This window comes from Neoarius graeffei, chromosome 19, assembly GCF_027579695.1.
Source record: "Neoarius graeffei isolate fNeoGra1 chromosome 19, fNeoGra1.pri, whole genome shotgun sequence".
NCBI classification, from domain to species: domain Eukaryota; kingdom Metazoa; phylum Chordata; class Actinopteri; order Siluriformes; family Ariidae; genus Neoarius; species Neoarius graeffei.
In genome coordinates this window covers 42,910,926-42,936,515 of record NC_083587.1, presented here as the reverse complement: position 1 = coordinate 42,936,515, position 25,590 = coordinate 42,910,926, and the positions used below count along the sequence as shown (strand labels likewise).

The window sequence follows — 25,590 nt, the reverse complement described above, 5'->3', positions numbered from 1 at the left end:
CATGATTCCTGCCAGCACACAGTTAGACAACTGTACGCCCTGTACAACAGCTCATGTGCATTCGGGTCTATTCCTAGAATAAGCTCGTTGGACTTCTGCTGCATTTTTGCACTTGGTTTACAGAACTGCTATTAAATCATTATATAAGCGCACTGTACTTCTTACTTAAATTATTGTGGATACTCTGCTGATCATACCTACATTGCTGCACGTGTAACTACTGCACTGTCACTTTTACACTTACTCAGAGGACTGGTGTTTACATGGGTACATTTACTTTATATGGGTATTTTACACTTTACCAATATCATTAGAACTATGTTATACAGTGCCTTGCAAAAGTATTCATCCTCTTTGGTGTTTGTCCTGTTTTGTCGCATTACAAGCTGGAATTAAAATGGATTTTTGGAGGATCAGCACCATTTGATTTACACAACATGCCGACCACTTTAAAGGTACACATTATTTTTTTATTGTGACACAAACAATAATTAAGATGAAAAAAAAAACAGAAATCTGGAGGAGTGTGCATAAGTACTCCCCCCCCCCCCCCAAAAAAAAAAAAAAAAAAAAAAAACACTTTATAGAGCCACCTTTTGCTACAATTACAGCTGCAAGTCTCTTGGGGTATGTCTCTATTAGCTCAGCACATCTAGCCACTGGGATTTTTGCCCATTCCTCAAGGCAAAACTGCTCCAACTCCTTCAAGTCAGATGGGTTGCGTTGGTGGACAGCAAGCTTCAAGTTATCCCACAGATTCTCAATTGGATTGAGGTCTGGGCTTTGATTAGGCCATTCCAAGACATTTAAATGTTTCCCTTTAAACCACTCCAGTGTAGCTTTAGCAGTATGTTTAGGGTCATTATACTGCTGGAACGTGAACCTTTGTCCCAGTCTCAAACCTCTGGCTGACTCAAACAGGTTTTCCTCCAGACTTGCCATGTATTTAGTGCCATCCATCCAGGGCTCGAAATTAACTTTTTTTCTTTGTGTCCCCCAGTGGTCCCGAATTCTGTGTTGTATTGTCCCGAATGGAAGCAATAGTGTCCCCATTTTTTTCCTCTCTGAAATAACCAGTGGTTAATATTATCATATGAAGTTACTATTATATTTATAACTATACGATTTTGAACCCTTTATATCATTTTTACAATAAGTCACAAAACACAAGTGACACATGTCCAATACATCATCTACTTCAAAATTACAGTTATTGCATTTTCAGTTTATTAAACTTTGGCGATCTCACTGTATGAATAGATACCTGTTTATTTAAAAGGGGCCAACTAGCTCATTCAGAAAATGTTTCAACTCACTACATCTGCAGTACACTTTAGCTGAAAATAAGACCCCTTTTATGTTCGTTTCATCTACTTATACCTTGAATATCTGTTGGCATATATAAGGCCAACTTATCATTTTCACCATTACCGTTATCCATTTTTATGTAATATACCTGTTACCCCATTCAGAGATGTTTTGAAAGCCATCAGCCATACCATCAATGGATGAAATGCACACCCATGTTGCAAGCAGTACAATAGAAGGTTTGACCCAAAAAACGAAATATTTTAATCCAGTCTACAGTGTAAAATAAAGGAAAAACGCCATCCAATCATATCGAGGTACCACCTCAAAATGATTGGATACTGACACGTCAATCAGACTGAAGCCCGCGAGCAGCCCGTCCCTTCTGTGTGTGTGTGAGAGCGAGCAGAGTGTCACACAGAGCGCAGGATTCTCTCAGTGCGCTCCCTCCAAACAACGGGGATTTACACGAAAATGGAAGGAGATATTCACAAAATTCTTTCACAGTGAGTGCCACAAGGCTCTCCTGAACACACGGATGTAATTTTTTTTGTCTGTAGTGTAAAAAATGAGGTCACTAGAGCGAGTTAAAAACGAGTGACTTTTCTGCCACGTTTATAATGGGAGTCTATGAGGCTGCGCTCTCGTTACTTTCAGGCTTCTCATTCAAAAACTGTAAATCCTATCGCTCAGGTAGACACATTGTGTGAATCAGGACGAGTGTGGCTACTACTTTTGAGAAAATTATGTGTGTGGAGTGAAAATTGGGGCTGAAAACACAGTTTAAATGAGAAAGTTTGAGCTATTTTTCCAAGCTCTCTACACTCTAACTTAACGAGCTCCACTGGTGTGTAACGCAATAGACACCCATTATAAAGCCGGAATTTCTCAGGCTTTATGAGGGGGAGGAGGGGTGGAGACGCAGGGGGTGGGAGTGTTTCTTTTCAAAATATGGCTTGCGGGAACCGTTATTCCAAAATCTCGTACTGCACGTTTTAATGTAGAACTTTTTTTCTAGATCTGTTTTTTTCCCATTGTCCCGGGATTGTCTCAGATATGATAATTTTGTGTCCCGATGACATTTTTTATGGTCCCCGGGACGTCGGGACACCGTTAGTTTCGAGCGCTGCATCCATCTTTCCTTCAGTCCTGACCAGCTTTCCTGTCCCTGCAGATGAAAAACATCTCCACAGAATAATGCTGCCACCACCATGCTTCAGTGTAGGGATGGTGTTCTCAGGGTATTGGGTTTGCACCACACATGGCATTTCCCATGATGGCCAAAAAGTTTAATTTTTATCTCATTTGACCAGAGAATCTTCTTCCATGTGTTTTAGTGGAGCAGATAACTAAAAAAAATCCTTCAAATGGTGACACAAGCATGAAATTTTGCACAGATACCCTCCTGGATATACTCTTTCAGATTAGGATCCTGGCCACGTGAAAATTCAAGATGGCGACCTTTTTTCAAGATGGCCACCATCAGTATCTGGCAATCTCACACCGAGACCATATATCTGTTGAAATAAACATGTTTTTTCCATTTAAATGAACTTTAAATCATGGGATTGTGATCATGAACTGTTTCCCACAATCTACCATGTCATTCAAGATTTAAACAAAGAAGACCTCCAAGTCCAACCTAAACTATCGGAGCTAGGAGAGCCCAGCTCTGCCTGCTCCGTATCCAGCCACAGACCAGCAGTGGCACTGGGCACAGCCCAGTTATCATGGGGCCACCAAACCAGGCGAACCTGGCTCCAGCCCCAGAGAAAATAAAGAAGAGAAGAAAATGTTCTATTATGCGCAATCAGCGAAGATGTCCAACAAAAAAAAAATTAATTGCATTGAACTGCATTGAAAAGAAAGCAACAGGATTCGATTTGTTTTACTTACAGTGACATATATAACTTCTATGTTATCTTATCTCGTATCTGTTACTGCCCTCTAGTGTTATCTTAATATCTACATTAGTAATACTGTTACACAATCTTATACATATCTTATAACTATAAAACACTTATGACTAACTTGACTCTAACACTTAACTCTAAAACACACTTAACTCTAACACTTAACAACACTTAACTCTAACACTTAACTCTAAACACTTATGACTAACTTAACTCTAACTTATTTGCAACTATATAAAAAACCTTTAGGCTGTAGGAAGTCACAATAATCCCAAAAGTGATGGTCCGACAACGCATGCCATCCACCAAAAGACAAACAAAATCAATGCGAAAAATTTATCTACAGTTCACATTTGCAGGAGCAGAGTGCTGTGCACACAAGGCCCAGCCTGAAGCACTTGCATCTACCACGGCAGCTGGTTTTGCAACCACATTTGGTCAGTTGCTCACAGCTCTTGGCTATGGGAGCATTGGCCGTCCAGAAAACGTGCCACTGTTCACCAGACTTCTGCCATCCCCAGTCAGCAGGACTCTCAGGTTCAGGCTGACACAGGGTTGCCTGGCCCCACACACAACCGGCCTGGTAGGCAGCACGCTTGGTATGTTGGAGAAGAGCGGCTTTGGTTGGTGGGATGGCCTCATAAGGTCGTTGTTTCCTGGCAAATAATTCAAGCCTCGCCTCATCTACAGTGGCAGCCGTGCTGGATCTGTCATACATAAATATGACAAACTTCTCCAGGATGTCAAGGTCGCTCTGTTGCACTGTGAGAGGGTACTGACTCAGTTTGGAGAACACAGGGGAGACATCTGGGAAGATATCCCAGGTCTGCCAGGCAGTCTTCTTTCCCTTGTTTCTGAAAGCTGACACTATATCACAGCCTGTGAACGCATGAAAGAAGAGTATGCCCTTGGTCTTTTCCTGGCTCAAGCTGTGACACAAGTCATGCACACTGATATAGCGCATGCTCTGACCCTGACCAAATGCCAGCCATAGCTGATCAAGTCCCAAGCTCTGGAGGAAAGGCAGCACACTGAGCACCACATTGAAGGCTAACCTTCTTAAATTTATATCAGAGACAACAAAATCTGTAAAATTAGCATATAAGAGCATAAACATGGTTCACTTGGAAAATTAAATTAAGAAAAGAGGGAAAATAACAAAAAATTGTCACATTCGGGCAGCCATCTTGGAAAATGGCAGCCATCTTGAATTTTTGGCGTGGCCAGGACCCTTTTCTAAAAGAGAGGACATTAAAGCATATTTGTGGAGAATTTCATGCTTGTGTCACCATTTGAAGGATTCTTATGAAATATGCAATTAACCGCTGCACTATTTGGGGAGTCTGCCACATGCTGTTGGGCAAACTCCAAACGTGATTTTTTTTTTTTTTAAAGCAATGACTTTTTCTGGTCATTCTTCCATAAAGCCTCACTCTGTGGAGTGTACGGTTTAAAGTGGCCCTATGGACAGATACTCCCATCTCCGCTGTGGATCTTTGCAGCTCCTTCAGCGTTATCATTGGTGTCTTTGTTGCATCTCTGATTAATGCCCTCCTTGCCCGGTCTGTGAGTTTTGGTGGGTGACCTCCTCTTGTCAGGTTTGTAGTGGTGCCATATTCTTTCCATTTTGCTATAATGGGTTTAATGGTGCTCCGTGGGATATTCAAAGCTTGGGATATTTTTTATGACCCAACCCTGATCTATACTTCTACACAACTTTGTCTCTGACCTGTTTGGAGGCTCCTTGGTTTTCATGTTGCTTGCTTAAGGCCAATTTATGCTGACAACCCAGTCCTCGCAGATAGCGTCGCAGACAGTGTCTGCGTAGCCCCCCCACCTTCGCAGACGCTCTGCGCGCACCTCCCAAAAATTGTGACCACCGCAGAAGCCTCGCAGACAGCGCCGCAGACAAGAGGGCTCTGATTGGTCCACTCTACATCCGCTGTACACGCACTTCCGCTTCCCTACTTTCCCAGTTTGTTTTGTTTTCACGACCGCCATTTTTAAAAACACGAGTGAAGATGGAGCAGCATGAAGAGCGGTTGATTGAGGAAGTGAGGAAGTACGTACATCTATACGACTCCAGTTCTAGTCATTATAAAAAAAAAAGTTCTAGTCATTATAACCGGAGGATAAACACTCCACTAACCACACCCACCAACTACTCCTAGCGACTTCGCGCCCCCTTGCGTTGTGCCGGTGAATAACATCGCGCACGCCTTTACTCCCCGCTCAACAATAAATTACAACTGTCTGCGAAAAGCTATCTGCGAAAGCCTTGTCGCACGAGCATGCAGAGGCCTTTAGTCGTGTTGCAGAGTCAGGGTCCTTCCAGAACAGGTTGATTTATACAGACATCATGTGACAGATCATGTGACACTTTGATTGCACACAGGTGGATCTTAAATCAACTAATTATGCAACTTCTGAAGTGAATTGGTTGGACCAGCTCTTATTTAGGAGTTTCATACAAAAGGGGGTGAATACTTATGCACACTCCAGATTTCTGTCTTTTCATCTTATTGTTTGTGTCACAATAAAAAAAAAGTGCACCTTTAAAGTGGTAGGTCAAATCAAATGGTGCTAACCCTCCAAAAATCCATTTTAATTCCAGCTTATAATGCAACAAAACAGGACAAACACCAAGAGGGATGAATACTTTTGCAAGGCATTGTATATAGTGAAGGAAGTGGAACTATTTAGCCTGTGCTGAACTACTTTTCCAACATATGGAATGTGTACATGCGCTCCCTGTGTGTTCAGCGCCCGTCATTTCTGTGATGGCCCATGAGCTTCCATTGATTTACAACGATATTTACCGAATTTGTTCTATTCGGGAAGGATTACACGGATGGTTAAGGGACAGAGGATTACTGGGGGACTTTTGTGGTGATGTTTGTTGTAAGTGTGGCGCAGGAAGTTTGTATCTAATCAAAGACAAAAGTTACTCAAAGGACAGACTAGTGTAGTACTGTCGCTCCTGTCATCACAAAGTGCCCATTTGTAAAGGAAGCTGGTTTGCTGGTTCGCACCTGGATATTGTGCAGATTGTAAAGCTTACGTACTATTGGGTATACCATTATTCAGAACAATTTGTTCAAAGCGAACTAAGGCTCGTCTCCAACTTGACTACCGTGGACTGGTACAATTTTGCCAGGGAAGTGCGTGTCGTTATTTTGGAGAGGGATTCTGGGCCAATTGGTGGACCAGGACACACAGCTGAAATTGAAGAATCAAAATGCACAAAAAGAAAATACCACAAATGTAGGAGAGTAGATGGAGCCTGGGTCTTTGGTGATATTGAAACTGAATTGTCTTGGCCAGCCCTAAGGGTCCCATCTGCATCTCATCATTGCTGAGGAGTGTGCTCCCATCACCCAATCAAGCATCCAGCCAGAGCAGGTCATGATATTTTTTACCATAATAACATGCCATTGTTGTGTGTTATGCCTGATGTAAAGACTCTCGTCTCTGCAAGCCTACCACACAGATTTAATACTTGTCATTTTTAGGGCATACCTAACAACGTGTTTTCTTTCTCTCCCCCCCCCATCTGTCCCTCTGAGTTACATGTTGATCCTGGGATTGAGATGCTGGCCTCTTCTGCCCCTCGGACCTGCTTGATCCATCCTGGTGCCCTGTGTCTGGTCGGAGTTTTATCGCACCGCTCCTGTGAAGGACGGCCCCATGAGGACAGTTGAGGGTTATACCTGTTAAAACTGTTAATATTATAGTCAGGCTGTCTGTTGTTGCCCAAATGAGGATGGGTTCCCTTTTGAGTCTGGTTCCTCTCGAGGTTTCTTCCTCATGTCGTCTGAGGGAGTTTTTCCTTGCCACCGTCGCCACAGGCTTGCTCATTGGGGATAGATTAGGGATAAAATTAGCTCATGTTTTAAGTCGTTCAAATTCTGTAAAGCTGCTTTGCGACAATGTTTATTGTTAAAAGCGCTGTACAAATAAACTTGATTTGATTTGATATTGAGTGGGGATCAAGGAAACTTTCTGACAACTGTTCCATACCGATCATCAAGAAATTCATACTTCCTGGAACCAAAATTATATCTGACCTGTTGGAAATTGTACGAATGCCTCAGTAAAGAAGCCTATATTCACAGAACTGTCAATCATTTGGGGGAATTTGTGAATTCGGAAACTGGCGACCACACGCAAACTATTGGGTCTACATGGCGAGCTGTCAAAAGGTCTCTCCCTGGTTCTGGCGCAACAAAGGGTCTCTATGACGCACACTTTGCTGAATTCATATTCAGATGATGTTATCTTGAGGACAAAAGTGATAAATTCCTCGCTTTTTTTGACCAACTCAAGCATGTTCACATGCCACAGTCTCGCCTGTCACTACCTGCACAAGCACAGCCAGCAGCTTTTTGGACCCCTCTTGCACAAATCCAAAATTTGCAGCCAGTCCCAGCCAGCAGTCCCCAGTCTCCTGATCTTTTTGCTTAGATATATAAGGTACGTTGCATTACACTTTATATAAGTTAATTTATCGACTGAATTGTTCGAATCGAAGGAATGCCCGTGCATGAATGCAAAGAGAGGTGGTTCATATACCGCATGACACATTTCTGAATAAGCGGTAGGGTAAAGTGTAAAATACCCATACTTCTATACTTTTATATTTTATCATTTTTACTGAATGCTTATTTTTGAATAGCTCTTACTTGCTCACTCTAATCTTTGAAACAAAAGGGGGGGGGGGGGGGGGTTTGCACAGTGCTATAGTGGTTAGCACTGTCTCCTCACAGCAAGAAGGTTCTGGGTTCGAGCCCAGTGGCTGACAAGGGCCCTTCTGTGTGGAGTTTGCATGTTCTTCCTGTGTCTGCATAAGTTTCCCAAATAGTTCAAAGACATGTGGTTAGGTTAAGGTGCATATCACGGGTAAATTCAGGAGCAAGATCAATGTAATTCTCCTATTTTATATTAAACTTTGGTCAAATATCTGTAATGGCCCTTTTCCACTACCCTTTTTCAGCTCACTTCAGCTCGCTTCAGCTCACTTCAGCCCGACACGGCTCGCGTTTCGACTACCAAAAAACAGCACGACTCGGCTCGCTTCAGCCCTGCTTAGCCCCTAAAACTCGCACCGTTTTGGAGTGGGGCTGAAGCGAGCCAAACCGAGCCGAGTGAGGCTGGGGGTGTGAGCAGACACTCCCCTGTGCACTGATTGGTGAGGAGGAGTGTCCTCACATGCCCACACACGCCCCGCGAGCACACTGGGATCTGTAAACACCGCAAACCCGGAAGAATAATAATTACGAATTACGAGAATTTCTGGAGCCTTATGCGCCTCGCCTCATCTATACGCCCTTGCCAGTATCTGTTGGCGTTGTTGGTGACAACAAGCTACAGCACCAAGACCAGCCACACTAACGACTCCATGTCCTCCATGTTTATTGTTTACTATCCGGGTTGTGAGACTACCGCTTAAAAGCTCACTGATGTCACTGTTTGCGCTGCTTAACGACATCACGTGACGTCCACCCACTTTCACTAACTCCACCCAATGTGTCCACCCACTTCCAGCCAGCACGGTTCAGCGCGGTTGTAGTCGAAATGCAACTCCAACAGCCCCGCTCAGCTCGACTCAGCCCAACTCAGCACGGCACGGCTCAGCCGCGTTTGTAGTGGAAAAGCGGCATAACATTCTGCATTCTCTGCAATTTTTTTACCTTGTGCAATACCAGAAAAATTCAGTTGAAATCAAGCCATTTGAGGCGAATTGGTCCGCCTCCGAAAAAAACTGGCATTTGGATTTCCCGGCAAACGTTGATTTTCGTGACGTCATCTGCGGGACGCTTCCCTCTGAATCCTACGTCAGCGCTGGTTTGTTTATACAGAAAACCACCAGGTCATTTTCTCAAATTTCTTCAACATTATCGCGTAATTATTAAAATGGTTAACAGATGTATTGTAGGAGGGTGTAGCAACACCAATCTTGATGGGATTAGTACTCATCGTTTCCCAAAAGACCGGACAATGAGAGAGAAATGGGAGTGCTTGGTGTACACAGGCTGTGCACTGAAACCGTGCAAAGCTCGCACAGCCTGCTGGTGCTTCCGCAGGTGACGTCACGAATCTGGCTCCAGACTCCCTTGGGATTTTTCCAGACGCGTTTTATTTTTTTCTGCTGTAGACAGATGGCCTTGTACAAAATTACCCTTCTGGATGAGTGTGTAAAGGGACACATTTTCATAAAAAAAAAAAAAACACACACACACAACACAAAATTGGTCCAGAATATGCACTTTAACATGGGGCAGCCTTGGGCTGAAGTGCCCTTGAGCAAGGCACTTAACCCCCAACTGCTCCTCAGGCGCTGTAGCATAGCTCCCCACTGCTCTGGGTATATGTGTGTGTGCGCACTGCTTCAGATAGGTTAAATGCAGAGGATGAATTTCACTATGCTTGAGTGTGCATGTGACAAAGGCTTCTTCTTCTTTACTGCTGCTGTAACGTGTGCATGTGATATCTGTATCCATGACATCTTGACTATTTTAGTCTTACAAGACTTCAAGCGCTCAACAGGAGAAAACTTGTACTGCTTACGCATACTTGCCAACCCTCCCGATTTCGGCGGCAGGCTCCCGATTTTAGCCTCCGTCTCCTGCCTCCCGATCATATTTGTTAAAAACTGGGTAATCTCCCGGTTTGGGGAAATCCCTACCGCCAAGTTAAAAATACTCCCGATTACGTCCGATCAGAATCGTATGAGAAACACTGCTGACGTCAACTGATTTTTAACCAATCAGCAAACAGAACGACAGTCACTGCCGTAATGTAGGATTCACCCAGGCTGTCCGACATTTTTTACAAGCATTCAGTCATCATGGCCACTAAACCCAAACAGCAAAAATATGAATGCAAATCCCAGGTTGCATGAGAGAATGAATTTCCATGGATAAGCAAATGTTCGACCAGCCAGTTACACATTTTAAGGTAAAGATACCTTAAATCAGAATATAATGGACATTTGAGTGTGAAATTAAACTAGTCTTCCGTACCATTTCAGAAACAAACTGTACAACTTCTAAAGTGTTCAGTGAAATTTTGCATGACAGAGAATTTGTTTGGTGAGTGTATTTGAATAGTGTGGTAGTGTCTTAGTGCAGCGTTTCTCAACCTTTTTTCAGTCATGGCACCCTTCAGAAGTATGCAAATTCTCAAGGCACCCCCATATAAAACATGCGCAGTCACGCTGACCATACGCTGACCCCGGCAGTGATGTTGTGACACGGGAAAGGGGGCCGTGAGACAAATTTTGATGATGCATGAGGCGGCGATGATCTGCATTAGCGTAACTATCGTTTTTTTTTTTATTTTAATTCATTTTATTTATTTCAATGTTAGAATATACAACTTTTTGACGACACCCCTAACGAAGCCGGACGGCACCCCGGTTGAAAGGCTGCCTTAGTGCTATTTTGAATTTATGTTTGAAAGTTTACAAGTGAATTATCTGGAAAGTGATTGATTTTGATCGAGTTTTGAGGTTTTAAGTGAAAGATTACTAGTGAGTGTATTTTGGTAGGACTAAAACTTTGCAGTCGAGTGAATTTCTTTGTGGAGTATATTTTGATAGTATGGTAGTATTTATAGTGGCATTTTTAAATTTTGTTTGAAAACTTTCAGTCAAAGTTTGCAAATGAGCAAATTCCTCTGATGCATTCCGATAGGATTTGGATAGTATTTCTATTGCTTTTTAAAAATTCTGTTGGAAAGTGTTTAGTGAGAGAGATGCATTTTAGTAGCACTAAGACAGGGCAGTATTTATTTAATTGAGTTATTTTGGTTAAATCTTAAAATTTTATTTAATTTATATATGATATAGTTCTCTGTATTTTTACATGAGCTTACAGAAGGAAAACACATTTGATGCAATCCAATAATACTTTCATTCACTGCGACTATTTTAAGAAATTATAAGCATTCTTCTAAAGCATCACTTGTGTTATTTTCTGTGGGTCTCTGTATGTATACAATATTCAGGCAGGAGATTTTTCAGCTCAAAATCTGATTTAAGCTGACTTCCCTCTCATTGGTATTATATTAAAAATTTAAGACGAGTATTACAGGTAGTCGTCGACTTACAACCTATGCAACTTACGACCGATCGACTTTATGACCGTCTGGTTATGACTGGCAAGTGTTTTCCAGCTGAGCTAGCTGAGCATACGACAGTTTCCGCCCCAGCTCCTGGCAGCGCCCAGCATCCAGCCTCTAGCCGCGTACAACAGTTTCCGCCCCAGCTCCTGGCAGCGCCCAGCATCCAGCCTCTCACCGCGTACAACAGTTTCCGCCCCAGCTCCTGGTTTATGAAACGAGCAAATCCTCCCGCCAGCCCGAGCGCTGCAACAGCTGATGATGACGCAGACGACCCACAGCCAAGCACCAGTGATGCCAGCAGTCACTAAGTTTTGTATTTTGCTATGTTTTACATTTGTATTTTGGTATGTTTCAAACTAAAATGTTTTCTATTTTTCACACCTGTATTTCGTATTTTTTGTTTTGCACATATTAAACGAATTGTACTGTACGCAGTGTAGTATGCAGTGTTTGACTTAAACCAAATAATGAGCCAAGGTAATGAAATAAGAAAATGTTGATAAAATAAGACTTTAAGATGATTACAATATCATTACACATCACAATATACTTACGTTCATTTAACATAGGCCGACTTACGACCAGATCGGTTTACGACCGGTCAGTCGTAACCAAACGCAGTCGTAAGTCGACGACTACCTGCATTTCAGATTCTTCACTCTGAGCTCTCTCATGCCTGATACATGAATCCCATAACCTATAGTAATTGATGGAACAATATCAACAATTCAAAAACTCTTTAATTGTATGAATTTCAAATGGTTTGCAATTAATTGGGATCCACTGTTTTTATCGTTTCAACCGCGCATCATACCCTCGTCCAATTGAAAAAGGTCGTTCACGCACTTTTCTCCCCAATGAGAATTTTGAAAAGTTGGCAAGTATGCTTACGTGGGATATCCTCGAATCCCATGGGTGCTGGAGCAAAACTTTGTGTCCTTTGTGCAGTCTACTTTAACCACATAGATAGGGGGAGATTCCATGTTGTTGTATTTCTCTGCCAGCTCATTCCAGGTCCCTTGCAGCCTCTGACAATGACCACACCTGTACAGGGAAAAAAAATAATAAAAATACAGGTTGTAGCTTTCCTGAATAATGGAATGATTACTAAAAAGAACCAACTGCTGTAAGTTTTACAAGCACAGCTCATGCAATAATATACACTACCGTTCAAAAGTTTGGGGTCACTTTGAAATGTCCTTATTTTTGAAAGAAAAGCACTGTTCTTTTCAATGAAGATCACTTTAAACTAATCAGAAATCCACTCTATACATTGCTAATGTGGTAAATGACTATTCTAGCTGCAAATGTCTGGTTTTTGGTGCAATATCTCCATAGGTGTATAGAGGCCCATTTCCAGCAACTATTGGTGCATTCATGTGCTATGGGAATTATGGTAAATACCAAACGCCGACATGGAAAGCACACATGAACACCCCCTCTTGTGGTATTTTCCACTGGGCAACTCGTAGAAAATTTTGATACACGAGTTGCCAAGATCGGTGGTGTAGTGGTTAGCGCTGTCGCCTCACAGCAAGAAGGTCCGGGTTCGAGCCCCGGGGCCGGCGAGGGCCTTTCTGTGTAGAGTTTGCATGTTCTCCCCGTGTCCGCGTGGGTTTCCTCCGGGTGCTCCGGTTTCCCCCACAGTCCAAAGACATGCAGGTTAGGTTAACTGGTGACTCTAAATTGACCGTAGGTGTGAATGTGAGTGTGAATGGTTGTCTGTGTCTATGTGTCAGCCCTGTGATGACCTGCCGACTTGTCCAGGGTGTACCCCGCCTTTCGCCCGTAGTCAGCTGGGATAGGCTCCAGCTTGCCTGCGACCCTGTAGAACAGGATAAAGCAGCTAGAGATAATGAGATGAGATAAGTTGCCGAGATGAGATGAACTTTAACCTTTTCAACATGGCGGCGAGCGGTACAAGACTAGCTTATGAACCAAGAAAGAAGTGGTTTTCACCTACGGAAAGCTGACTCTCACCTTTTAAACGAGTCATGTAATGTATATTATATTATTATAATATGTATATTATAGCCTAATACAAAATTTTCTGTGGCTGTCCAAAGAACGCCAACAATGATCTAGATACTGGCTACTCTCATTGTGGCTACAGCCAAATTTCCAAAAACTGCGTGGCATTCAATGTGTTAAGAAAATCTCTACTTGTCATGATCAGGAAATATTCAGTGATTATTTACCTTTTGATAACTCATATTCCTGCTGCAGCTGATGAACAAGGCAATCTATAATTGTTTTAGCCAAATAACAGGCCTGATTCTGAATCTGATCCATCATCTTTAATTTGTCAACAACAACAACAAAAGCAGGGCGGCACGGTGGTGTAGTGGCTGGCGCTGTCGCCTCACAGCAAGAAGGTCCTGGGTTCGAACCCCGTGGCCGGCGAGGGCCTTTCTGTGTGGAGTTTGCATGTTCTCCCCGTGTCTGCGTGGGTTTCCTCCGGGTGCTCCGGTTTCCCCCACAGTCCAAAGACATGCAGGTTAGGTTAACTGGTGACTCTAAATTGACCGTAGGTGTGAATGTGAGTGTGAATGGTTGTCTGTGTCTATGTGTCAGCCCTGTGATGACCTGGCGACTTGTCCAGGGTGTACCCCGCCTTTCGCCCGTAGTCAGCTGGGATAGGCTCCAGCTTGCCTGCGACCCTGTAGAACAGGATAAAGCAGCTAGAGATAATGAGATGAGTTGCCGAGATGAGATGAACTTTAACCTTTTCAACATGGCGGCGAGCGGTACAAGACTAGCTTATGAACCAAGAAAGAAGTGGTTTTCACCTATGGAAAGCTGACTCTCGCCTTTTAAACGAGTCATGTAATGTATATTATATTATTATAATATGTATATTATAGCCTAATACAAAATTTTCTGCGGCTGTCCAAAGAACGCCAACAATGATCTAGATACTGGCTACTCTCATTGTGGCTACAGCCAAATTTCCAAAAACTGCGTGGCATTCAATGTGTTAAGAAAATCTCTACTTGTCATGATCAGGAAATATTCAGCGATTATTTACCTTTTGATAACTCATATTCCTGCTGCAGCTGATGAACAAGGCAATCTATAATTGTTTTAGCCAAATAACAGCCTGATTCTGATCCATCATCTTTAATTTGTCAACAACAACAAAAGCAGGGCGGCACGGTGGTGTAGTGGTTAGCGCTGTCGCCTCACAGCAAGAAGGTCCTGGGTTCAAACCCCGTGGCCGGCGAGGGCCTTTCTGTGTGGAGTTTGCATGTTCTCCCCGTGTCCGCGTGGGTTTCCTCCGGGTGCTCCGGTTTCCCCCACAGTCCAAAGACATGCAGGTTAGGTTAACTGGTGACTCTAAATTGACCGTAGATGTGAATGTGAGTGTGAATGGTTGTCTGTGTCTATGTGTCAGCCCTGTGATGACCTGGCGACTTGTCCAGGGTGTACCCCGCCTTTCGCCCGTAGTCAGCTGGGATAGGCTCCAGCTTGCCTGCGACCCTGTAGAACAGGATAAAGCGGCTAGAGATAATGAGATGAGAGAACAACAAAAACATGTGAACACAACACACTGGTAAATACCACTTCCCAACTGGAAAACATCATCTTCCCACAGCACATGAACGCAGCACATCACTCCAGTGTTCTAATGGTACAATGTGTTTGCTCATTGCTTCAGAAGGCTAATGGATGATTAGAAAACCCTTGTACAATCATGTTAGCACAGCTGAAAACAGTTGAGCTCTTTAGAGAAGCTATAAAACTGACCTTCCTTTGAGCAGATTGAGTTTCTGCAGCATCACATTTGTGGGGTCGATTAAATGCTCAAAATGGCCAGAAAAATGTCTTGACTATATTTTCTATTCATTTTACAACTTATGGTGGTAAATAAAAGTGTGACTTTTCATGGAAAAACACAAAATTGTCTGGGTGACCCCAAACTTTTGAACGGCAGTGTAACTTTAACGAGGTAGAACTTAAAGTACAAGGAACTACCAAATGAAGTAAAATGATCCTGAAGTAAAGAGGAATCTCGCCACGTAGGCTGAAGTCTCATGAACTGATAAACAGAAATCCTGTTAGCTTCACTATCCTTAGCAGCATTCTTAGCTAGGCACTTTCAGCTAGCTTGGGGGGGAATAAAAAATAAAAATTAAAAAAAAAAAAAAAGCTACAGATTCTCCAAACTAATATGTCTTACCAGCAGTATAAGTTTGTAAACCATTCCAAGTGTAAAAGGAATTGCTATCTAGCTAACAGCTAACAAACCTCAGCAACGAAGAAACTTTATTTTATTTTTTAAATTCAACCTAAAAACACCGTAGTCAAATGAAGCTGCGATATTTGAGGGAAATTAGGAATTTTACACGAACATTAGATAGCTAAATGAGCTACTGTAACGGGTTAGTTGAAATTTAGCAAGTCACTGCAAACTAAAGCATTTGCAATTCGAAAGATCTTAGCTAGCTAGCAAAACTTATATAACTTTACCAAGGTGCGAAGAACATGACGAAGTGTGGAGCGGTCGGAATAGCGTCGTTAAACATCTCCACTGTGTAAGTGTGCTCGGTGTGCTCATCCTCGTCTGTGTCATTATCGCACAACGTTACACTAAAGAGAAATGCACTGTAAAGGACACTTATTACAACGCGGTGCATTTTCAGTGCTGATGTGGCCATGATGACACTAAGCGGAATACAGTTACACAGTGAATGAAACGGGACTGCACTGCTTTCTAAAAGGCCCAATCACACGATTACACTGCAGCAGATTCGCAACTCTGTCTGTACTTACTCACTCTTCCTACAGGAGACACGTAGTACAGTCCCTGAAGATTGCAAATAGGGTTGCCATGTCTGGGATTTTAATACTTTTCATATTGTGAAGCGTTTATCATGTCCACCAGCAGAGGTGGACAAAGTCTCATCTCATCTCATTATCTCTAGCCGCTTTATCCTGTCCTACAGGGTCGCAGGCAAGCTGGAGCCTATCCCAAGTCATCGCAGGGCTGACACATAGACACAGACAACCATTCACACTCACATTCACACCTACGGTCAATTTAGAGTCACCAGTTAGCCTAACCTGCATGTCTTTGGACTGTGGGGGAAACCGGAGCACCCGGAGGAAACCCACGCGGACACGGGGAGAACATGCAAACTCCGCACAGAAAGGCCATCGCCGGCCACAGGGCTCGAACCCGGACCTTCTTGCTGTGAGGCGACAGCGTCAACCACTACACCACCGTGAGGTGGACAAAGTACCCAAGTTTATTACTTCAAAGTCATAGGCAAGGGTCGGAGGTGAAACCTAGAATATCAACTATATTGTCTAGAAGAACGACCCAAAAGTGTCAAATTTCTCGTTCTCATTATCTCTAGCCACTTTATCCTGTTCTACAGGGTCGCAGGCAAGCTGGAGTCTATCCCAGCTGACGACGGGCGAAAGGCGGGGTACACCCTGGACAAGTCGCCAGGTCATCACAGGGCTGACACATAGACACAGACAACCATTCACACTCACATTCACATCTACGGTCAATTTAGAGTCACCAGTTAACCTAACCTGCATGTCTTTGGACTGTGGGGGAAACCGGAGCACCCGGAGGAAACCCATGCGGACACGGGGAGAACATGCAAACTCCACACAGAAAGGCCATCGCCGGCCATAGGGCTCGAACCCGGACCTTCTTGCTGTGAGGCGACAGCGTCAACCACTACACCACCGTGAGGTGGACAAAGTACCCAAGTTTATTACTTCAAAGTCATAGGCAAGGGTCAGAGGTGAAACGTAGAATATCAACTATATTGTCTAGAAGAACGACCCAAAAGTGTCAAATTTCTCGTTCTCATTATCTCATCTCATCTCATTATCTCTAGCTGCTTTATCCTGTTCTACGGGGTCGCAGGCAAGCTGGAGTCTATCCCAGCTGACTACGGGCGAAAGGCAGGGTACACCCTGGACAAGTCGCCAGGTCATCACAGGGCTGACACATAGACACAGACAACCATTCACACTCACATTCACACCTACGGTCAATTTAGAGTCACCAGTTAACCTAACCTGCATGTCTTTGGACTGTCGGAGGAAACCCATGCGGACACGGGGAGAACATGCAAACTCCACACAGAAAGGCCCTCGCCGGCCACGGGGCTCGAACCTGGACCTTCTTGCTGTGAGGCAACAGCGCCAACCACTACACCACCGTGAGGTGGACAAAGTACCCAAGTTTATTACTTAAAAGTCACAGGCAAGGGTCGGAGGTGAAACGTAGAATATCAACTATATTGTCTAGAAGAACGACCCAAAAGTGTCAAATTTCTCGTTCTCATTATCTCTAGCTGCTTTATCCTGTTCTACAGGGTCGCAGGCAAGCTGGAGCCTATCCCAGCTGACTACGGGCGAAAGGCGGGGTACACCCTGGACAAGTCGCCAGGTCATCGCAGGGCTGACACATAGACACAGACAACCATTCACACTCACATTCACACCTACGCTCAATTTAGAGTCACCAGTTAACCTAACCTGCATGTCTTTGGACTGTGGGGGAAACCGGAGCACCCAGAGGAAACCCACGCGGACACAGGGAGAACATGCAAACTCCGCACAGAAAGGCCCTCGCCGGCCATGGGGCTCGAACCCGGACCTTCTTGCTGTGAGGTGACCACACTAACCACTACACCACCGTGCCGCCCTTAAAATATACTGTTTTGCGCAATTTCCGAAGGTTTGTCTCCATCTCACTTATGCGCACTTTCACCGCCAGGGGACCGTCGTCGTGACGTCATTTAAGCCAAATAGACCGGGAGCAGTTCTATGTTTACCTGCGAACTGAGCACACGTGTACGGATTCTGGTCGTGAGAGTTTGTGTAAAATGTCTGAAAGTGATAGCGATATTTAATTAAATATCGAGAGGTGAAACCATATATATATGAACCTATGGCCGTTGCGAAGCAATCGGTGAATGTGGCTCACTGGTTTGACTGTGCGGCCTCGGAATCGGACAGTGACTCGGCCGACTCTGATCGCGGTGACGCCGGACCTCAACAAGACTCGTGCCCAAACAATTTATCCTGGTAATTATGATAAATTCTTACTTTCGTCGGAATACTAAATAAGAGCCCTTTTGAAGAATAATTAAACCGCCCTCCGTAGTGGATATAGCTAACGATTACTTGACAGTGCGCCGGTAGGCCACATTAGCCTGCCATCCGTGGCATTATACTATTTATAGCCTACTCTAAGCGATGAAATATCCCTGTCTCATTTCCACAATGATTGTACAGGATCCCTCAGGATTCTTGACTTGTCAATTGCAAGCAAAAGTAAAAATGTTTACCTCCAATCTTCTCCTTTTTGCTTGAGTGTTGCTGGTCCGTTTCTTCTTTGACTGCTTGATTTTGTTTCATGCGCACAATCCACTCTCTCCGCCTCGCCTCCTCTTCCAGAAAAAGCCAACCCTCTAGCTTCACGTGCACAATCCACTCTCTCCGCCTCGCCTCCTCTTCCGGAAAAAGCCAACCCTCTGGCTTCACGCGCACAATCCACTCTCTCCGCCTCTTCTCCTCTTTTGGAAAAAGCCAACCCACTCGTTCTGCCTTGTCTCCTTTTTCAGAAAAAAACAACCCACTCGCTCCGCCTCTTCTCCTCTTTCGGAAAAAGTCAAGCCACTCGCTCCGCCTCTTCTCCTTTTTCAGAAAAAGCCAATCATCTCGCTCCACCTCTTCTCCTGTTCCAGAAAAAGCCAATCCACTCTCTCTGCCTCTTCTCCCCTCTCAGTAAAAGGTAAAAACTTCTTCCTGAACCGGTCCTGTTGTTACAGTTCACTGCACAACAATAAAGCATGGTTTTTCTTTGGAAATTCCCGAACGCACGTCTGCACTCAAGCCGAACGGCAATGTAAGTAAACGGAAGTGGACTCAACTCAAGCGGTTTGTTTGTCTTAAATGACGTCATGCGCCAAGTGGTCATGAAAATAGCCGAACAGAAATTCGCTGCCATCCGCGCAAACTTATTTTAATTATTACTTATTAAGAATACTTCTTGGGACCAGAAGAAAATTACAGAGGGTTTTTAACATATAAAGTTTCAAATGTGCATAAAATTAAAATCGTTGCCTATGAGCTTTAAGTCAAAGTGCAGGTCCCACTGGTCAAATGTTACTCAGATACAAGTGAAAGTTGTACAGTCAAATTTTTACTTAAGTTAAAGTACTTGCTTTTAAAAATACTTAAGTATTAAAAGTACATTTTCTGTCAATGCATTGTTGTATTATTGCCACAACACTTACAAAACCTAATGCCTCTGAAGCAACCGACTGGATTTTCTGACTAGTTTGTAAAACCTGTAGAGCTGAAGCTCCACCTGACATGCTATTGTAGCAAACTCTCTTCAAACTCGAAATCATATTGGGTAGCTAATGTTACTAAGAAAGAAAGAAAGCACAACTTTATTCATCACACACTTGTGAAATTCCTCTCTGCATTTAACCCATCTGAAGCAGTGAACACACACGTGAGCAATGAGCACACACACATACCCAGAGCAGTGGGCAGCCATGCTAACAGCACCCGGGGAGCAGTTGGGAGTTAGGTGCCTCGCTCAAGGGCACCTCAGCCCAAGGCCGTCCCATATTAACCTAACCGCATGTCTTTGGACTGTGGGGGAAACCGGAGCACCCGGAGGAAACCCAAGCAGACACGGGGAGAACATGCAAACTCCACACAGAAAGGCCCCTGCCGGCCACTGGGCTCAAACCCAGAACCTTCTTGCTGTGAGGCGACCGTGCGAACCACTTACACCACCATGCCACTAGAAAAGAAAGAGTTCTACATTCTGTTTATTTGGCAAGATTATGCTAAAGTTAATGTTATTCATGTTAGCATAACTGTTTTTGCATGCTAACTAACAGTGTCCAAGTTAACTAGCTGTGTGTTAACGTTAGCCATGGACAAGGCTGTAGCAACTTGGTGGGCAAATCCATAGAAAGTCATTTGACTAACCAGACTGCACAGCTATTGTAACGTTATTGCTAGCTCTAAAAGCACAGACCATTTCATGGCAAGCTTTCTCTTGGAATAAAACGTTTATATACACTACCATTCAAAAGTTTGGGGTCACCCAGACAATTTTGTGTTTTCCATGAAAAGTCACACTTTTATTTACCGCCATAAGTTGTAAAATGAATAGAAAATATAGTCAAGACATTTTTCTGGCCATCTTGAGCATTTAATCGACCCCACAAATGTGATGCTCCAGAAACTCAATCTGCTCAAAGGAAGGTCAGTTTTATAGCTTCTCTAAAGAGCTCAACTGTTTTCAGCTGTGCTAACATGATTGTACAAGGGTTTTCTAATCATCCATTAGCCTTCTGAGGCAATGAGCAAACACATTGTACCATTAGAACACTGGAGTGATAGTTGCTGGAAATGGGCCTTGTGGCAGCGGGGGCGTGGTCAAGCATCAGTCTGCGACCGGAGGGCGGAGTCAGGGAAGGTAAGTGGCAGAATCACTACACCTGTCGTTAATTAATGTTTGTGTGTCTTCCCAGGGACCGCGCCCTATTTAAGGAGAGAGAGCACGAGAGAAGAGGGAGCTCTCTCCCCACCCAGACAACGGATGTGTGTGCATGTGTCTGAGTGCATCCGTCGTCTGGGTGGGGAGAGAGCTCCCTCTTCTCTCGCTCTCTCTCCTTAAATAGGGCGCGGTCCCTGGGAAGACACACAAACATTAATTAACGACAGGTGTAGTGATTCTGCCACTTACCTTCCCTGACTCCGCCCTCCGGTCACAGACTGATGCTTGACCACGCCCCCGCTGCCACAGGCCTCTATACACCTATGTAGATATTGCACCAAAAACCAGACATTTGCAGCTAGAATAGTCTCATCTCATCTCATTATCTCTAGCCGCTTTATCCTTCTACAGGGTCGCAGGCAAGCTGGAGCCTATCCCAGCTGACTACGGGCGAAAGGCGGGGTACACCCTGGACAAGTCGCCAGGTCATCACAGGGCTGACACATAGACACAGACAACCATTCACACTCACATTCACACCTACGGTCAATTTAGAGTCACCAGTTAACCTAACCTGCATGTCTTTGGACTGTGGGGGAAACCGGAGCACCCGGAGGAAACCCACGCGGACACGGGGAGAACATGCAAACTCCACACAGAAAGGCCCTCGCTGGCCCCGGGGCTCGAACCCAGGACCTTCTTGCTGTGAGGCGACAGCGCTAACCACTACACCACCGTGCCGCCCTGCTAGAATAGTCATTTACCACATTAGCAATGTATAGAGTGTATTTCTGATTAGTTTAAAGTGATCTTCATTGAAAAGAACAGTGCTTTTCTTTCAAAAATAAGGACATTTCAAAGTGACCCCAAATTTTTGAACGGTAGTGTATCTCAATATGCTTCCGCAGGTCGGACGGCAAGTTTTTGAAGGCTGTGACGTGGTTCGTTTTAGGCAAACAAAAACATTTAAAACGAAACTACTCTTTAATCCTTTCTGAAAACTGAAACATGGGTTCTAGGTATGGCCATGAGTGTGTGCATTCTCCAGAAAAACCGCCTTCTTCCATTCTGTCATCAACTAATTATGTTCAAATAATACTGCTGAGAAATTGAACTTGAGTTTATACAGTCTATGGATGTGACGTGACCCTAGTGATTACTGATAGACTGTCTCAGTGTCAGCTGTGAAAAAACCCAATTACATTTTAGAAAAGAAAACACAAAACATCCACTTTCAAAGCTGCTTCATAGTAATGAGGACCTTGATAGAAATGTAGTGGAGTAAAAAGTACGATATTCGTCTTTCAAATGTAGTGAAGTTAAAGTCATAAGTTTCCAAAAAAAAATTAAAAATACTCAAGTAAAATACAGATACTCAAAAAGTGTACTTAAGTACAGTACTCAAGTAAGTGTACTTTGTTACTGTCCACCTCTGTTCACCAGATAAATTATTTCAAAGCAAGCTGTTTCTATTTTTGTTATACAAACAGATAGGTGCATATTCTAATCATGTATACTCAAGGGCGTAGGTTTGGTATTAACATGGGTGGGGACATAAACCCAATGCCAACCCCCAGTGGCACCAACTTCAGGTCAACATTAGAGGGTCACAATATTTTACTCTGTTGTGTTCCACCAAAAGAGTATCCATCATCTCTCCAAAGTCCAGACTTTAAAAATTTGAAGTTTAGAACTGTAGTAATTCATGAATAATAATATGCAATTCATCTGATTAATTGCAAATCTTGCATGTGATGATTAACTCATTCTACCAATTTGCAAATGTGTTTTACAAGCGAATAACGCATTGACTGTCGGGATGGAGTATGTTCCTTTCCCTCATAAATGGAAGTAAAACACATACGGAGCCTTAAACACTGCGTTACATTAGGCTGGCCCTTTTCTATCAATCAACACCAAGCTGGCAGTCTACAAAACCATCATATTGCCAACACTCCTCTATGGCAGCAAAACATGGCCCACCCTAGCCCGCCACCTACATATGCTGGAAATGTACCACCAAAGATCACTACGGCACATACTCAAAATCAGCTGGTGGCAACGTATCACAAACAGGGAGGTTCTAAGAAGAGCTAGTTGCACCACCATAGAGACCACCATCAGAACCAACTGCCTACGTTGGCTTGGCCATGTCTGTCACATGGATGACAACCGAATTCCTAAACAGCTCCTATTCAGTGAATTAGCCAGTGGAACCAGGTCCAGAGGGTGTCCAAGAAAAAGGTGGAAAGACTGTGCCAAAGAAGATCTGAACATCTGTGGTTTTGGCGAAAACTGGTACGAGGAAACATCAAACCATGATGCATTGCGAAACAATCTAAGACGGGGCAAAGCACTGGCTGAGACGAAGCTTACAGAAAGAGCTGAGGCCAGACGCCGCAGACAACACAACCGACAAGCCGACAGGGTTACCAATTGTCACCGGTGACAAGGACAGCAGTGAGTGACAGGCTGGCAGGGGGAGTAGGCTATCTTCTGTGTGATCTTTAACTAGTTTTAGAATGCTAGTTTAAGCTGATATGTGATTGATCTAACGGTAAAACAGGATGAGGACCCTAGAACTTTGACAAGTTGAAAGGTTACAATTTTACTTGGCAACAGAATGTACCTGAATTCTGATTGGTTGTTGTTATATTATTGCCCTTCTGTTGTCTTCTTGAGCCCAGAGAGGAGGGAGTGACAGGGTTCTACAGAGAAAAGTTTTTAGCCTACCATGTTCAAATGAACCCCCTCGAAAACCAATTAGTTCAGCGTATGTATGTACTCGGTATGTGACGTTTTCAAAAGAGAAGAGGGAGTAACCAAAAATTTCTGATCAAGAAGGCAGAGGCTGTTATGCTTATGACGTGAAAATGTTTAAAAGGTGTCTGGGCCACGAACAATGTCCACATCACCATCGGGTTGTTGTTTACATGTGTCGTGTTACACAAACTTGGTCAGGGCTCTCTGCAGGTCTTAACTGAAGCACTTCAAATTAAGGGTTAGCTGGCTGCTAAAGTTTGCAGGCACTTCACAAGCAAGACTAGGTGCAATATTAGCCAACATTAGCACAACTTGATATGATTTAATAATGTCTTTGTGACCTTAATGAACACCAGTTGTTGTCAGTATCAAGTCGGATTGTTATTTACATGCCACACAAACTTAGAAAACAGAAAACATATTCGTATGTTGTCGTTGTCACACACTAAATACGAACTGTTGTTAACGGATTCATTTTACAAGCTAATCTAACATTACATTGCTCAAGGACAGTTTGCTAGCTTGCTAGCTAGCAGCCGGTCACTGCACTACAACCGCACTTGCTGATTGACATGGTACCCAAACTTGCTTGCTGTTTTCGCGACCACACTTCTAGAGCGAATATTCATGAGTGAATTTTGCGTGGTGTTTCACCCAGTGGAAACATACAGCAACCATTTGTGTACCGCGCACGGAGCATGATTTTTTTTTTCTTCAATCAGCAGTATTGGTAGGGACATATCAGCTGTCATTTGATATTGGTAGGGACACGTCCATACCATCCATACCCAATTCTACGCCTATGTGTATACTTATGGGCATGGTGAAGATGACATTACCCTCAAGGAACCTGTTTCGGTGGTATTAAGGAACAGAACGACAACAAATAAATTAAAACTAATGTTACCTACCCTTACCCTGTTTATTAAATTGTCCAAAAATATTAGAAATCCAAGTCAATACTGTGTGAACCTTAAGATTTTCAAGTTTGGCCGCCATAACTGTTTACTAACGTACATTTCGATGACGTACCTAAATTGGTGGTATGATAGAGGGGCGGCTACAATTATCGACACCTAAAGTCTTTCAGCTGGGTAGAAATTGTAGTATTCCAAGTTGAGCCACTCCTATTTTCAGTTGACTGTCATTTAGTGGTTAGCACTGTCGCTTCACAGCAAGAAGGTCCTGGGTTCGAGCCCAGCGGCTGACGAGGGCCTTTCTGTGTGGAGTTTACATGCTCTCCCTGGGTCCGCATGGGTTTCTTCCAGGTGTTCCAGTTTCCCCCACAGTCCAAAGGCATGCAGGCTAACTAATTGGTGGCGCTACATTGACCGTAGGTGTGAATGTGAGTGTGAATGGTTGTTTGTGTCTATGTGCTAGCCATGTGATGACCTGGCGACTTGTCCAGGGTGTACCCCACCTCTCACCCATAGTCAGCTGGGATAGGCTCCAGCCTGCCTGCGACCCTGTAGAACAGGATAAGTGGCTACAGACGATGGATGGATGGATGTCATTTCAGGTTTCTGTGAGTTGTATATCATGGGATGGTCCTCCATACATTTGTCCAACCGTGCTTTGAATACATTAACATTTGGCACTGTAACAACTGTCTCAGGCAGGTTGTTCCACCAACAGGCCACTTCGTTGCTGAAGAAATAGTCTTTTGTTGCTCTTGACAGTGTTCTTTTTCAGTTATAGACTATGCCCTCTTGTCTTGGTGTTTATCTTCATTCCTGTTATGCATGCCTTTGTATTGTATTTTTCATGTACATATTTGTAGGTGTTTATCATATCGCTTCGTAGTATGCGGTACACTAATGTAGGTAGCTTAAGAGCTTTCAGTCTGTCCTTCTATGAAAGATCCCTCAGTCCAGGTACTCGTTTTGTGGCATGTCTCTGAACGCTCTCAATCTGTTCCGCCAATTTCCACGTGTAGGGCGACCATATTGGGGCACTGTACTCAAGATGTGGGTGTATCAATGGCTT

General features: G+C 43.7%; 1 protein-coding gene across 1 annotated transcript in view; it reads right to left on the bottom strand.

Annotated features, from left to right (window-relative positions):
* txndc5 (thioredoxin domain containing 5) overlaps positions 1–16,101 on the bottom strand; it is a 46,009-nt gene extending 29,908 nt beyond the window's left edge. The window contains exons 1-2 of the mRNA XM_060900099.1: positions 15,816–16,101; positions 12,237–12,389 (exon numbers count right to left, since the gene is read on the bottom strand). Of these exons, the coding sequence (XP_060756082.1) occupies positions 12,237–12,389; positions 15,816–16,003 (341 nt within the window). The 5' untranslated portion in view covers positions 16,004–16,101. The remainder of the gene's footprint in view (positions 1–12,236; positions 12,390–15,815) is intronic.
* Between the last annotated feature and the right edge of the window lie 9,489 nt (positions 16,102–25,590).